Here is a 14874-nt window from a genome sequence, read left to right on the forward strand (position 1 = left end):
TCCAGCTTGTGCGACAGTGAGACTCTGTCTCAAAACAAAACAAAACAAACAAAATATCTAATTATAAAACCAACACATGCTCATTGTATAAAACTGGGAAAAACAGAAAAAAGGAAAAAAATAGATAAAGTCTCACGATATCAAAACAATGTCTTTTAAAACATGATGTTTCAATCCTGACTTTTCCCATGCACTTTTTGATTAATTGTTCTTACACATATACCATTCTGTAGGTGGCTCCTTTTTCTGGGCAAAGATTATAGTGTAGACATTTTCCTATATTATTAAAAAATTCTTTATAAGTATAGTCCTTTATTTTTATTGAGGAGGAACACACTGATCTTAATGGTACAGCTTGGCGAGTTTTGATATGCATACATGCATGTAACTACCACTCCTGATCAAGATGATAAGAAATATCTCTATCACTTCAGAAGGTACCTTTTGCTCCATGCAGAGGTAAGGGCCACTCTGACTTCATAGAGATTAAATGATCCTGTCTTTAACTTCTATAAATGGAATTGCAGTTACTGTCCTTTTCCCTGTTTGACTTCATTCAACAAAATACTCTTAACTATATTTAACAGAGTTCTGTCATTAGACAGTTGGGCTCTTCCCATTATTCAGTCATGTGAGCAGTGTCGCACTGATTGTCACCATCAGTGACAGCTCTGAGATCCCTGTCAAGAAGGATGTTCTTCCTGTCCCCAGATCTACCTTTACCAGGAGAGCCAGGGAGTCCCCATGATCTTCACAGAAATAGGAAGAATCCACCCCCATCCAGTGCCACACTTTGTTACCTACGTGCCTCAGCAATGATGCTTGGGTCCTATGATGCCCACCAAGAGACAGTCTCTACCTTCTGCCTCAGACACCTATTATGATGGGTGGGTTGGGAACTCACCATGCTGTTGTCTCCATCCCTGTTTCTGTCCTGTAGACCTTTCCCAGGGTAACCTACTTCCAAGCCAATGGACCACATCCCCCATGGGATTCGTGAAGTTCGTGAAACCAAGTGGACACGTGTAGGCTGTCTGCCTCATGGCTTCATTAGATATGTTCAAACCTGGTGGGAGCCCCTTAGCTCAGCAGCACAGTCTTCTCTATGCATTTAGGGGATTTCTTTCAGATCAGTGCCTAGGCATGAGGCTAGTGCAATGTAGGTGTAGTAACAGATGTCTAAGCTAACAGTTAAACGACACAATAGACCCACTGTGATCTTAAATGAGTCAGATCACACCTGGCGCTCTGTACTCAGCTCTCCACATAACATGAGATTATGTAGGACTTTTCTGGTTGTCCCAGAACTAGCAACTGTGGCCTAAGGCTGAAGGCAAAGAAGTGTTATGTGCTCATAGTTCCAAGGAAAACCACTGACATCTGGGCTCAGACACCTCTCCCAGGGCTTACTGGGAGGTGACAGCACCAGCCCTGTATCCCCACCCATCACGTCAACTCCTCTCAGCCTGGTCTGTATATGGAGGCAATTGGGCTGAAGAATGGACTGTAGAAGTGGACAGGATTGATGGGGAGGTGAGTGAGGATTCCTCTCCTCAAAGCTAAGGAAAGGGGCTCTGAAGAAATCATGTGAGGAATAAAGACTTGCAAAAGGAAAGGCCAGCATGGATGGGGACCCCACTGGGCAGCAGACAAGCTGAGCAGGGGGAGTGGGGATTGGAGAGAGGTGATAGAGGTAGATATAGGGTGTGGAAATGAGGCTGCAGAGATCAAGAGTGCCCGGGTCAGCTGGAAGCAGTGGCTCATGCCTGTAATCCCAGCACTTTGGGAGGCTGAGGCGGGTGGATAACCTGAGGTTGGGAGTTTGAGACCAGCCTGACCAACATGGAGAAACCCCATCTCTACTAAAATACAAAATTATCTGGGCATGGTGGCACATGTTTGTAGTCCCAGCTACTTGGGAGTCAGGCAGGAGAATCACTTGAACCCAGGAGGCAGAGCTTGCAGTGAGCTGAGATCGTGCCATTGCACTCCAGCCTGGGCAACAAAAGTGATACTTTGTCTCAAAAAAAAAAAAGAAAAAAAAGAAAAAGAGTGCCCCTGGGTTAAGTGGTTACCACAGGAGGGAACTGGGCAAGAGCTATCACATTGGGTCTTACTTTCTGGGTAAGATGAGCCCAGAGCTCAGGAAATGGTGGGTTGGAAGAAGTCAAATCAAAGAGAGATCTCGAATGTCTAGATCCACGTGGAGCCCCCACCATCTCTAGGTTCTTGGACGTGACCACACAGTGTGCCTGGCACTCTGGGCATCTTGGCCAACACAGAGTGGACTGTGGCACCCAGTTAGATAAACACGTTCAGGCATATCTTGGCGAGATTGTGAGTTCAGGTCCAGACCACTACAATAAAGCAAATATCACAAAATAATTTTTTGGTTTCCCAGTGCATATAAAAGTAATGTTTACCGTATACTGTAGCCTATCAAGTGTGCAATAGTATTATGTCAAAGAAAAAACCAATGTACATACCTTAATTACAAAATATTTTATTGCTAAAAATGCTAACCATCATCTGAACCTTCAGCAAATCATAGTCTTTTTGCTGAAGAGGATGGAGGTCTTGTTTTAATGTTGATGGCTGCTTACTGATCAGGGTGGTGGTTGCTAAGGGTTGGGGTGGCTGTGGCAATTTCTAAAAATAAGATGACAATGCAGTTTGCCACATTGGTCAACTGTCCCCTTCACAAAAGATTCCTCTGTATTGTGCATATCATGTGATGCTATTTGATAGCATTTTACCCACTTCTTTCAAAGTTGGAGTCAATCTTCTCAAACCCTGCCACTGCTTTGTCAACTAAATTTATGTAATATTCTAAATCCATTGTTGTCATTTTAACCGTGTTCATAGCACCTTCACCAGGAGGAGATTCCAACTCAAGAGACCACTTTCACTCATCTGTAAGAAGCAAACTCTTCACCTGTTCAGGTTTGATCATGAGAGTGCGGCAGTTCAGCCACATCTTCAGGCTCCACTTCTAGTTCTAGTTCTCTTGCTATTTCCACCCACCTGCAGTGACTTCCTCCACTGAAGATGTGAACCCCTAAAAGTCATCCATGGGGGTTGGAATCAATGTCTTTCACATTCCTGTTAATGTTGGTATTTTGACCTCCTCCTGTGAATTATAAATGTTCCTAATGGCATCTAGAAAAATGAATACTTTCCAGAAGCTTTTCTATTTGCTTTGCTCAGATCCATCAATAGAATCACTCTCAGTGGCAGCTATATAAACTAGTTAAGGATATATATATACTTCTTAATAGCCCTATGAAATATATTTCTTAATAAGACTTGAAAGCCTTGATCCGTGGACTGTAGGATAGTTGTTAGCAGGCATGAAAACAAGAAGAAAATTCTCATACATCTCTAACACAGCTCTTGAGTGACATGGTGCAGAGCAGTAATATTTTGAAAGGAATCTTTTTCTGAGCAACAGTTCTTAATAGTGGGCTTCAAATATTCAGAAAACCATGCTGCAAATAGATGTGTTATCATCCAGCCTTTATGGTTCCGTTTATGGAGCACAGATAGAGTAGATTTAGCATAATTTTTAATGATCCCAGGATTTTCAAAATAGTAAACGAACATTTACTTCAACTTAAAGTCATCAGCTGCATTCACCCCTAAAAAGAGAGTCAGCCTGTCCCTTGAAGCTTTGCAGCTTGCACTGACATCTCCTCCCTAGCACTGAAAGTAGTGGATGGCATCTTCTTCCAGCATAAGGCTGTTTTGTCTACATTGAAAACCTGTTGTTTAGTGTAGATACTTTCATCAATTATCTTATCTAGATTTTCTGGATAACTTGCCACAGTTTCTCCCTTAGCATTTGCTGCTTTCAGCATTTTTTATGTTATGGAGATGTTGTCTTTCATTAAACCTCACAAACCAATCTCTGCTAACTTCAGACTTTTCTTCCACGGCTTCCTCCTCTCTCTCAGCCTTCATAGCATCGAAGAGAGTTAGAGTCTTGCTCTGGGTTTGGCTTTGGCTTAAGGGCATGTTGTGGCTGGTTGGATCTTTTCTCCAGACCACTCAAACTTTCTCCATATCAGCAATATGGCTGCTTTGTTTTCTCTTCATTTGTGTGTTCCCTGGAGTAGAACTTAAGTATTCTTTGATAACTTTTCTTGTGCATTCACAATTTGGCTAACTGGCGCAAGAGGCTAGCTTTTGGCCTTTCTTGACTTTCAACCTGTCCTCTTTACTGAGCTTAATCATTTCTAGCTTTTGATTTAACGTGTGAGCCGTGAGACTTTTCCTTTTACTTGAACACTCACTGGCCATTGTCGGATTATTAATTGGCTTAATTTTAATATTATTGTGTCTTGGGGCTGGGCACGATGGCTCACACCTGTAATCTCAGCCCTTTGGGAGGCTGAGGTGGGTGGATTGCTTGAGTCTAGGAGTTCAAAACCAGCCTGGGCAACATGGCAAAACCCCATCTCTACTAAGAGTACAAAAAAAAAAAAAAAAGCCAGGTGTGTTGATGCACACCTGTAGTCCCAGCCTGGGAGGCTGAGGTGGGAGAATCACCTGAGCCCAGGGAGGCAGAGGTTGCAGTGAGCTGAAATCATGTCACTGCACTCCAGCCTGGGCAATCAGAGTGAGACTCTGTCTCGAAGAATATATATATTTCTGTGTCTCAGGAACAGGCAGTCAGTGGAGTCAGAACACACACCACATTTATTGATTACGTTTGCCATCTTATATGGGTACACTTTGTGGTGCCCCAAAACAGCTACAATTGTGATGTTAAAGATCACTGATCACAGATCACCATAACAGATATAGAAATAATGACGAAGTTAGAAATATTAGGAGAATTACCAAAATGTGACACAGAGACACAAAACAAGCACGTGCTCTTGGAAGAACAGCACCAATAGACTTGCTTGAGGCAGGGCAGCCACAAACCTTCAGTCTGTAAAAAAAAGAAAGAAAGAAAGAAAACCCCAACAATATCTGTAAAGCACAATAAAGCAAGGTATGTCTATGTTAGCCCTTTTTCCTAAGCCTCCTCTCCTGCTTCTCAGTGCTTGTCTATGCCTAGAAGAAGGAGATACAAGAGTTTCTCACAAGGTAGACCAGTAGGCAAGTGCTGTGGAGGGTGGAGCAGGAGGGGACATAGGGCAGAATGCACCCCCTCCTCTAGGCAGGGCCCTCCAGAATCCAGTCAACCCTAACGCCCCATTGAAACAATGATTGAAGAGAAATGAAATAATTTCATATTGTGAACTGATTTCATTAGGATATGTTATAAGGGATAGTATGAAATAAGATGTTAGTCCACACCCTTGCCCTTGCTTGCTGGGCTGCTGGGCCCACAGAACCTCTCAGGTGGTGGGAGGGAGAGGATTTTCCCAGCATAATCCTAGGCTCACATCTCACTGTGGCCCCAGACTGGGGCTGCCAAGGCCAGACCTTACATTACAGCACTCTGTTTACACACACACACACACACACACACACACACACACACACGAGTGCCAAAGTGCCAAAGTCTGAAGAAATTTCCAGCCTCATTGCCCCCACGCCCAGAACCAGTCTCCTCCCCTCAATTCATGCACTGCCTTCCAGAGGTCCGCTCACGCCCAGACTCCACTTCAGTCACACCGTCGCCCCCCTGGGTGGCCCTTGGTGGCTTTTCCTGCAAGCTAATCTCATCTGAGCCCATTTCAATTTGTCAGGGAAGTTTTCATAAGAAGCAAAAACAAAAGAGGAGGAATGGGCTCTTGATGGCTTACTTCCTGGAGGCTTCAGGGCCCCTTTCCAAAATGCTCCCACCTCCCTAGCTGTTGGGGGCATCATGGATCAAGGGGGCGGTGGCGTGGGGTGGGCTAAGTCAAGACCCTTTCTTACCAAAAAAAGTCTTCACACACTCATCCCTCAGAATGACGACCTTCCACCTTCCACCTGCTTACCTCGAACAGCCCACTCTAATGTCCCCAGAATAAAGGAGACTTCAGGATTTCACTTTAGAAAAGAAAATGGCTAAAGAGGTGGCTTAGAGAGAGTATTAAGTATAATTAAATTATGATTACAAGAATTTAGATATATTTAATAGATTGTTAAAAGGTTTGTAACAATATAATTTTATGAATACAAATTTTACAGATTTACTGAATATATTAATGGACTATGTGTTTTAAAGGGATAAAGCAGAAAGATTCTAAATAGTCATAACATTTGAATAAAAGGACATTTTTCTGCTCAAAAAAAAAAAAAAAGAAACAGAGATGGCTGGCAGTGTTTGATTGACAGCTTCTTTGGCAGCAACAAAATCCTGCTGTGGCTGTTATTTCTATGATGCAAGACTGTCATTGAGTTAGTCACTCTGTCCTCTGGGCTCTCAGATCTTTCCGCAGATGCCTCTGTTCCTGCTCTGCCCACTGCATTGTGAGAGTTGCCTGCACTCGCCCTTCTCTACCCCTCCCACTCTTCAGCTGGCCCTGGACTTGGAGGTCTAAAGGACACTGGCATTAGCATCCATATTTCTGTTTCCAACCCAGACTGGTACAGGGTAGACCTTCCGGGGCGCTTGTCCTATTGAATTCCATGATGGCAAACAAACGGATGGTTTTCCAGACTCTATTTATGAAGTCACTATATACCACATGTCTTAATCAGCTTTTGTGCTTCTTAACAAACAGCCCTCCAAATTCAGTGGCTTACCACAGCAAACACAGACTTCTTGCTCGTGTTACATGTGACCGCAGCTCCCTGTGTCTTCTTATTTACCAGGGCACATGGGCTGAGGGGTGTGATCTGGAATGGGCCTTCCCGTGGCTAAGTAAAAGGCGCTGCTTGGATGAGGCAGATGTCACTTTTGCTCACATCGCAGCAGCTGAGTCAGTGGTGGACGGGGCAGGCTATGGGGCCTGTAGGGCATGCTGCAAGTCACACCACAAGGGCAGGGGATGTCATCACACAGGGGAAGAAGTGAAAAGTTGTGAACAAAACAATTTTCCACACCACAGTGTAAAAAAATAGCCAGTTAAAAAAATTTTTTTTATCAATATAGAGCATTGCTTTATTTTCCAAATCATAGTTTTTAAAAACAGTATTTACATTTCATCACCATCAAATTAAAACTTTATGCATTCATTAGGAGAATCCAAATACATGAAGGTGAAACTTCCTCTTTGTCCCCACTTCTTCCTGAAACCTTCTTTAGCCATGTGACCTGAACGTAGAGCCATAGTCTAGCTTTGGAATCTAGCTCCCAAGTTGCCTGGTTCCAGAAGCCCAGTGTTTCTTGCTTGCATCAGATCAAAAACACGCTGGACAACATAAGAACATTCTTATCTTGGCTCAACTAAGAGGAAAGTCTTTGCTTACTTCAGGGAGCTTCTCCAACTTCCTTTCTTTACAAATAGGGTTTAAAAGCTTGATTAGAAGCTAACTTGATTTAGGAGTCCCCACTGGCCAAATAGGGAACAATGTGAGCATCAACAAGGACATCTGCAAAGCACAGAAACACTTGATTGTGATTAAATGCGTGACTTCATAGTGATACAAAACAAAACACCAAAGGCTTTTGGCAGCAAGCTTGAGAGAATGGAGACCCAGCTGAGATGACAGCTATGGAGAGTGTGCTATGATTCGAATGACATCATTACTTAGATGCTGCATCCACACAGGCTAATGTAACAACAGATCACAGACTTCCAACTCCCGTCAATCAACAACTATTGGGTTGACTCAGCAGTCTCCCAAACATACCACCTGCTCCAAACTCGTAAGATCAAAGCTAGAATTGTGTCTGTGACTAATATGGTATTTTTAGGCTTGGCATGACAGTAACTCAAACTAACACTTTACCACATTTGCAAATTGCAGTTTTCAGCTTTAATTTTATTTTTACTATTTTAAAAAGTCTGAACTCTATGCCTGTATCCAAAAATGAGGAACTGGAAGGTAGCTTGGAAAATATTGTATTCCAACCCAGCTGTAGTCTCTCTCCTCTCAGACTTCCTGCCTGGTAACATAGACACTGAGATTCGCATTGTGAATCACACATCTGTGAGGCCAGACGTGTGATTTCCAAAGCAGAGATCTGTCATTTCTATCTCTAAGCTCCTTCTGTGCCCTGAAGACCGGCTTCAGGGGCTCTGCCAATTGACTTTGCTTTTCCGCAATCAACAAGAAGTTCTTGTGTAGTTTCTTTCACATTCTTTCCTGGTCTCACTCCTGGACCTTCACACACTGGTTTTTGCAGGGGGCAATCCTACAGACAAGAGCTATGTGATAAAGGCTGAGGGGAAACAGACAGGGATGAGGGGAGGGGCAAGGCAGGGAACAGCTACCACAAAACAAACCAGCTTGGATCCAGACAGGAAGCTTTACTAGGTTCTGATGCAGCCCTCCTGGCTCTCCACTTAGTTGATTCTGGAAATATTTCTGCAGAGGTGCCACACAATCCCTGTCCGCTGCTCCTGATGGAGGAGCTCATCATTCTCCACCCCCTTCTCATAATCACTGCAAGAGCAGGAATCAGGCAAGAGCCTATATATATACACATACACACACATACATATATTAGCTCACCATAGATGATGCATCTTTTATAAAGAAAAATTTTCTGAATTTTTACGGTGACACTGGGCTAAGAAGCATGGGAATGATGGGGCTGATATTTCATAGATTTCAAAAGTAGGGTGCATGGTTGTCACAGGTAAACTGTAATGAAGCAAAAATGTGCCATGCACTTATGCAAAAGAGAAAAATCAGACTCCACCACAGCTCCCAGGTTATTGCAGTTCCCAAACTCTTCTTGACCTGGTGAAGCCTTCAAGGTTAAATACAGGTGGCAGATGGGGCTAAGGACCAGTATTATCTCCTAGCTGAGTGAGTGAGTCCCTTGCTCACCTTTGTCTTCATCCAGGCTCAGCCATGTTCATGTCTCCCCCCTTCTCCTCTCAGCCCTGACCCCCTCTCCCTCACTCCCATTCATTGGTACCTGTCACATTCTCCTTCTCACCCCCAGCTGGCCCTTGATTTCAAGATATTGATAGAATCAGAGATTGAGTGAACAAATGATGAAGACTAGAAAAAGAGCATTAGCACAAGGCAATGAGGCATTGTCCTGCAGCTGAGATGAGCTTTCTGGAGAGTCAAAGTCTCTATCCACAGTTTTTTTCTGCATTATTCCCCGAGCACATGTTGGGTATGCATTGGGTGACATAGTCTGCCTTAGTACACACAGCCCTGAGGTTCCTGGGCACCTGCTTTATAGGTTTCTATTGTTCAACAAACCCTTGAAGTTTGTTGTTATATACAGATTGTTGTCTCTCTTTATAAACAACAATCAAACTGCTCCTCATTTTACAAACCAGCCGAGACTTCCTGCTCCCCAGTGGAAGGTGTGTTTGTTGAAGTCACTCCATCCACTGTCTCCCGGTAAAAAACTGGACATTGTTTGCAGAAGCGCTTGGCGATGTACTTCCGGAAGAACACCGAGAGATACCTTCTGAACTTCTCCCCGACAAAGGCGTAGATGATGGGGTTGATGCAGCAGTGTGTCATCCCAAGAGTCTCCGTCACCTGTGTGGCTTGGTCCAGTTGGCTGGTGCTTTCACAGTTACTCAGACCGAAGAATTCCTGGAAGGTGTTCAGGAGAACGACAATGTTGTAGGGAGTCCAGAAGAGAAAGTAGACAATCATGATGGTGAAGATGAGCCTCACAGCCCTGTGCCTCTTCTTCTCGTTTCGACACCGAAGCAGGGTTTTCAGGATTCCTGAGTAGCAGATGACCATGACAAGCAGCGGCAGGACCAGCCCCAAGATGTTTCTCATTATTGTGTGGAAATTATTCCATCCTCGTGGAAAATAAGGGCCACAGACATAAACAGAATCTTCTTTCTGGCATTTAGTAAAGATGATTCCTGGGACAGAAGCACACACAGCCACCAACCAGGTGATCACACTTGTCACCACCCCAAAGGTGACTGTTCTGGCTTTTAAAGCAAACACAGCATGGACGATAGCCAGGTACCTGTCGATCGTCAGGAGGATGATGAAGAAGATTCCACCAAAATAACCGACGTGATACAGCCCTGTGAATAATTTGCACACTGCATTCCCAAAGACCCACTCATTTGCAGCAGAGTGAGCCCACAATGGGAGAGTGATAAGAAAAAGCAGATCGGAGATGGCCAGGTTGAGCAGGTAGATGTCAGTCAAGCTCTTCAGCTTTTTGCAGTTTATTAAGATGAGGACGACCAGCATGTTCCCCACAAAACCAAAGATGAACACCAGCGAGTAGAGCGGAGGCAGGAGCTGGGCCCCGATTTGCTTCACGTCAAATTTATGACAGGGAGCCCCGTAATCATAATCAAAAATGGTGGTGACTTCTTCACCACTCTCGGTATTTCTGATAAACCGAGAATGAGATGTGGACAGCATGTTGTGGGTGTCCTGCGGAAACGTGTCCTTGTTCAATCCACTTTCTCTGCTCTGTAACAAAGAACAAAATGATGACCACACTACACAAACACCACAATCCATGACCTTCCAAATAGCCTGGCACCACGTAAGCCACTTCCCAGTCTTTGGCCTCTCCTTTGCAGCCATCTCCCTGAAAGCATGTCTGCTAGTTCCTGACTTTCCTTCCATTCCCAGCAGCAGACACCAATGATTTACCCAACAGCTTTTCCCCAATACCCTTTGTCTTTCCCAGCAAGTCCGATGATTCTCATTTTAAGGCTAAAAACTCTGGGTGCTTGTTTTCTCTGCCTCCTTTGCAGGTGGTGCATAGGTTTGTGACTCATTTCTGGACCATAATATGAAAAGGGAGTCTGCTGGGGGCTTCTGGGAAAGCTCTTCTTCCCTGATAAGACAGACACAAGAGAACCCTCCACCTCCTGCCCTGCTCTGACAGCATGTCTAGTGAGGGCGTGGTGCCATGAATGGAAGACCTAGAAAGCCATGAGAAGCCAGGCAGAATCCCAATATCACTGAGTCCCAAACCCACCCTGAACTGCTCATCTTCTGCCTTTTTTTTTTTTTTTAATGGAGTCTCCCTCTGTTGCCAGGCTGGAGTGCAGTGGTGCAGTCTCGGCTCACTGCAACCTCTGCCTCCTGGGTTCAAGCAATTCTGCCTCAGCCTCTCAAGTACCTGAGACTACAGTTGTGCGCCACCACACCCAACTAATTTTTGTGTTTTTAGTAGAGACAGGGTTTCACCATATTGGCCAGGCTGGCCTCGAAGTCCTGACCTCATGATCTGCCCACCTCAGCCTCCCAAAGTTCTGGGAGAAAAACAAGCCCCCGTTTTAAAGCCATTATGAATTGCATTTTCTGTTCTCTGAAGCCAAAAGCGTTCTAACTGATGATTCTCTCAACTTTCTGCCTCCATCATCCTGCCAAAACTTCTCTTGTCAAGATTGCAATGACAACCCAGTTTTCAAATGCCCTGATTTTATTCCAATTCCATCCTGATCGAGCATTTCATCCTTCTGTTAACTTCCTCCATTTACAATTCTTTTTGGCTTCCAGACGGGAAGGGCTGTCTGACCACTTTTTTATTAATGTTCTTCGCTGGCATCTCCGCCCCATGCCTGCACCTTCAGAGTCCCCAGGCATCACACTTAACTCTCACCTCTTTAGTTTTTTGCCTCTTTATCCTTGCTCCAAAGTTCTTCCTGAATCATGTTGTCTACCTCAGGGTTCCTACTCCCCTCTGTGCTAATGTTTTCTGACGCTCTCTTTTCAAGCTCCACCTTTCTTCTAAGGCTTCAGAGCTGAATTTCCCATTGCCTGCTGCCTATCTCCCCATGCATTTATTCACTGCATCAACACTCATTGAGCACCTACTATGAACCATACTCAGTTTTAGACACTGAAGATAAAGCAGTGAGCAAAGTAGGTATCATTCAGACACCTCAAATTCAACTCACCCTAAATGGGGCACCCCTGAAAATTCCTCCTGCTTGTGGATTCCTCCATTGCCTAAGAAGCAAGATTGGCCATTGCCCTGGGTCCCTTCCTCTTCTGAAAATTAGGAGCCAGCCTTTGGAGCCAAACAAACCTGGATTTTAATTCTTATAGGCAATGTATTTTGGGGCCAATTACTCCTTTAAGTGTCAATTTCTTTATGTATGAAATATTAACTATGCTGATTTGCTGTGAAGATCAGTGGAGTAAGAACTTAGGACAGCATCTGGTGCAGAAAAATGCCCTGTATTATTATTACATCATTTGAGTTCCACTTCATAGATGCCTGTCAGATTCATCCCCTCTGCACTGCTTTCAACTGCCACTTTCTTGCTTCATATACTCCTCTCTCTTGGCTTTGTTCTGGCCTTTCCTTTGCTCATGGCTCATCTCTAGCCATGTTCACTCTCAACCTGTCTTCTCTCAAGTTAAAATTGAATAGGCACTCTTAGCTTAAAACTTCCAGTAGCCCCATGACTTCTATCTGGTGGGCTTCAAAGATAATGTCCAGACTGCCCAGCACATCTTTTCTGAGTTTGCCTCTTCTCAGCCTCACCTCCAGCCCCTTCTCCAATCCCAAATCCTGTGCTTTAGCCACAGCCATCTTCTCTTCATTTCCCCTAAACTCACCATTTCCTTCATGCTTCAGTGATTTTGCATGTCCTTGCCCCTCTGCCTAAAATGGTTGTTGAGTTCCTATTCACCATTCAATAACGCCTGCTCAGATTCCTCTTCTCTGTGAAGCTTAATCTGTATCCTCTGTCAAATTACTCATCACATAACACTGCATGCATGTAGATAAGCACTTATCATGTTATCTTCTACGCACAGCATGTTCCTCAAGATCAAGGCCTGGATATTGCTTCCGTTTACAGCTCTTATGATAGTACCTGGCTAAAGGAGGCACCAATAAATGTTCACTGAGTAAGTATATAAAACTCTTTACACATAGAAGAATTATAAGCCCGAACATCATCAGGACTTGATTCTCAAGAAGTTTTTTCTAGTAGTGACTGTGAATTTGTTTTCCATCCACCTGTATACCTTATCCTTTCATTTTTCTTGCAATTGACACTTTTCACAGGTCTTGTATTTCATATCACTGAGACAGATTCTTGAAATCTGCAGAAACTAAATGAGGCCTCTGATCAAGGTTGGAAAAAAATGCATCTGCCTAAAGAATCCCAACTGTGGTCATTAACCGAGCGCTCCTGAAGCTCAGGTGCTATGTTAAATACTGTGCACACCTTACTTAAGTTCCTTTTTACAACTGGCCAGCATGTAGCTTCTACTACAGTGAATAATGAGCAAGACGCCTGAAATGTGCTGTCCTAGGTGTCATTTCAAGTGTCAGGACATGTCACCAGAACTGATAGAAATCTACCTTTCAGAAAAATTCATTCCTTACTTCTGCCTCTGTGGACCTCCTGAGTTGAGGCAAGGGACACATTTTGGTTCAGAGCTTGGATGGTCCTATATTTAGAAGAAAAATTCCAGCTCTTTAATGTCCTTAGGTGCTCAGAGGGGCAGAGTGAGCCCCTGGATGTGTGGAGAGGTAACTGAGAGAGTGGCTGTCCTGGCCTCGCTTGCTGCCCACTCTCCCCAGTCACCTGCTGCACCCTGCTTTTCCTCAGGGTCTCTCTAAAGTCTCCCGGTGCACATGCCACCCCCACCCCTCTCTTTCATCTTGATCATTCCCCCAAAGTGCACAGGCTTTGCAGTTTCCCAGGGTAAAGCCCAATACTTGCATTTCTAGCTTTGAGATGCTTTGAGCCTATGAATCAGAAAGTAATGGAAAAAAAATGCCCACAACTTACCAGAATGTGGCTTGTCTCAGGCAGTCCTGGTGTGTCAGGCTTGTCAGCAACTGAACCAAACAGATCTAGAGGTAGAAACTTTGTGTGCAGAAGTAGGAAATAAAGTTTCCTGCAGAAAGAGAAGGCGGAGATACAGGGCAAGTAATGGTAAAGATTTGAAAAAAAAAAATCAGAAAAATACAGTTCTTCTTTTCCAGCCAGTAACACTGTACATTGGGTTGAGGTCTCCAGAACAGGGTTAATTTTGAAATCTTGCTTATGCAACCTTGAGTGTGAGTCAGGCAAACCCTGTCCATCTGCCCCTGTTTCTAACGACTCTGGGCTTCTTTACGTTGTGGGTCTTTTTATCTGGAGCCCTTCCACTCTCTGCTCTCCTACTACTGATCATTTGCATGATATGAGCACAACAGAACTTATTTTCCAGAGAATAAAGGGTGCTGGTGATAGTAGAGGAAATATAATGAGGTTTTACTGTGATCACATGTGCTGGTTTCAGTGGTAACCTGGATTTAGAATCTGGTTAGAAATTTCATTTAGATAACAATTAAAAAAATTTTTTTTAATTTAATTCACTTAATAATTATATACGTTTATGGGACACAATGTGATGTTTTGCTACATGTATACGTTCTGTAATGATCAAGTCAGGGTAATTACACAGCCACCCCTCAAACATTTATCATTTCTTTTGAAATAATAACGACATTGAAAATCCTCTCTTCTAGCTATGTAGATATCTAGAATTCATTATTAACTAAGTCACCCTACGGTGAGCAGAGCCCCAGAGCGTGTGTCTCCCATCTCATGGTCATTTTGTACCCGTTGATCGGCCGCTGCTCGTCCTCGCCTCCCCTCTTTTCCTCCCCAGTCTCTGTTAACCACTGCTCTACTCTCTGTTTCGAAGACAGCAGCTTTTTTTTTTCTTTTTTTTTTTTTTGAGATGGGTTTTCATTCTGTCACCCAGGCTGGAGTGCAGTGGCACAATCTCTGCTCACTGCAACCTCTGCCTTCTGAACTCAAGCCATCCTCCCACCTCGGCCTCCCGAGTAGCTGAGATTACAGGCGCGTGCCATCATGCCCAGCTAATCAACTTTTCTTTTTCTTTAAT

At 44.0% G+C, this 14874-nt stretch overlaps 1 protein-coding gene across 3 annotated transcripts; it reads right to left on the reverse strand.

Annotated features, from left to right (window-relative positions):
- Positions 1 to 7027: 7027 nt before the first annotated feature.
- CCR2 (C-C motif chemokine receptor 2) lies at positions 7028 to 14163 on the reverse strand. Of its 3 annotated transcripts, none has more exons than XM_032298016.1 (3): positions 13979 to 14163; positions 13767 to 13875; positions 7028 to 10470 (listed from the first exon to the last, which is right to left on the reverse strand). In XM_032298016.1, coding segments are annotated over exons 1-3 (1242 nt in total). In that variant the 5' UTR covers positions 13981 to 14163; the 3' UTR covers positions 7028 to 9339. The 3 variants fall into 3 exon arrangements, with proteins under 3 accessions (XP_032153907.1, XP_032153909.1, XP_032153908.1); XM_032298018.1 differs by having other exon boundaries at positions 14032 to 14091; XM_032298017.1 differs by having other exon boundaries at positions 13948 to 14091.
- Positions 14164 to 14874: the final 711 nt, after the last annotated feature.

This window comes from Sapajus apella, unplaced genomic scaffold (assembly GCF_009761245.1).
Source record: "Sapajus apella isolate SASKATOON/1434 unplaced genomic scaffold, GSC_monkey_1.0 scaffold38, whole genome shotgun sequence".
Lineage (NCBI taxonomy): Eukaryota > Metazoa > Chordata > Mammalia > Primates > Cebidae > Sapajus > Sapajus apella.

Excerpts from the sequence above, each read along its gene's own strand:
- CCR2 (XM_032298016.1), bottom strand. Across the intron at positions 10,471-13,766 it reads CTGAGACAAGCCACATTCTG|AGCAGAGAAAGTGGATTGAA; the intron begins GTAAGTTGTGGG and ends TCTTTGTTACAG.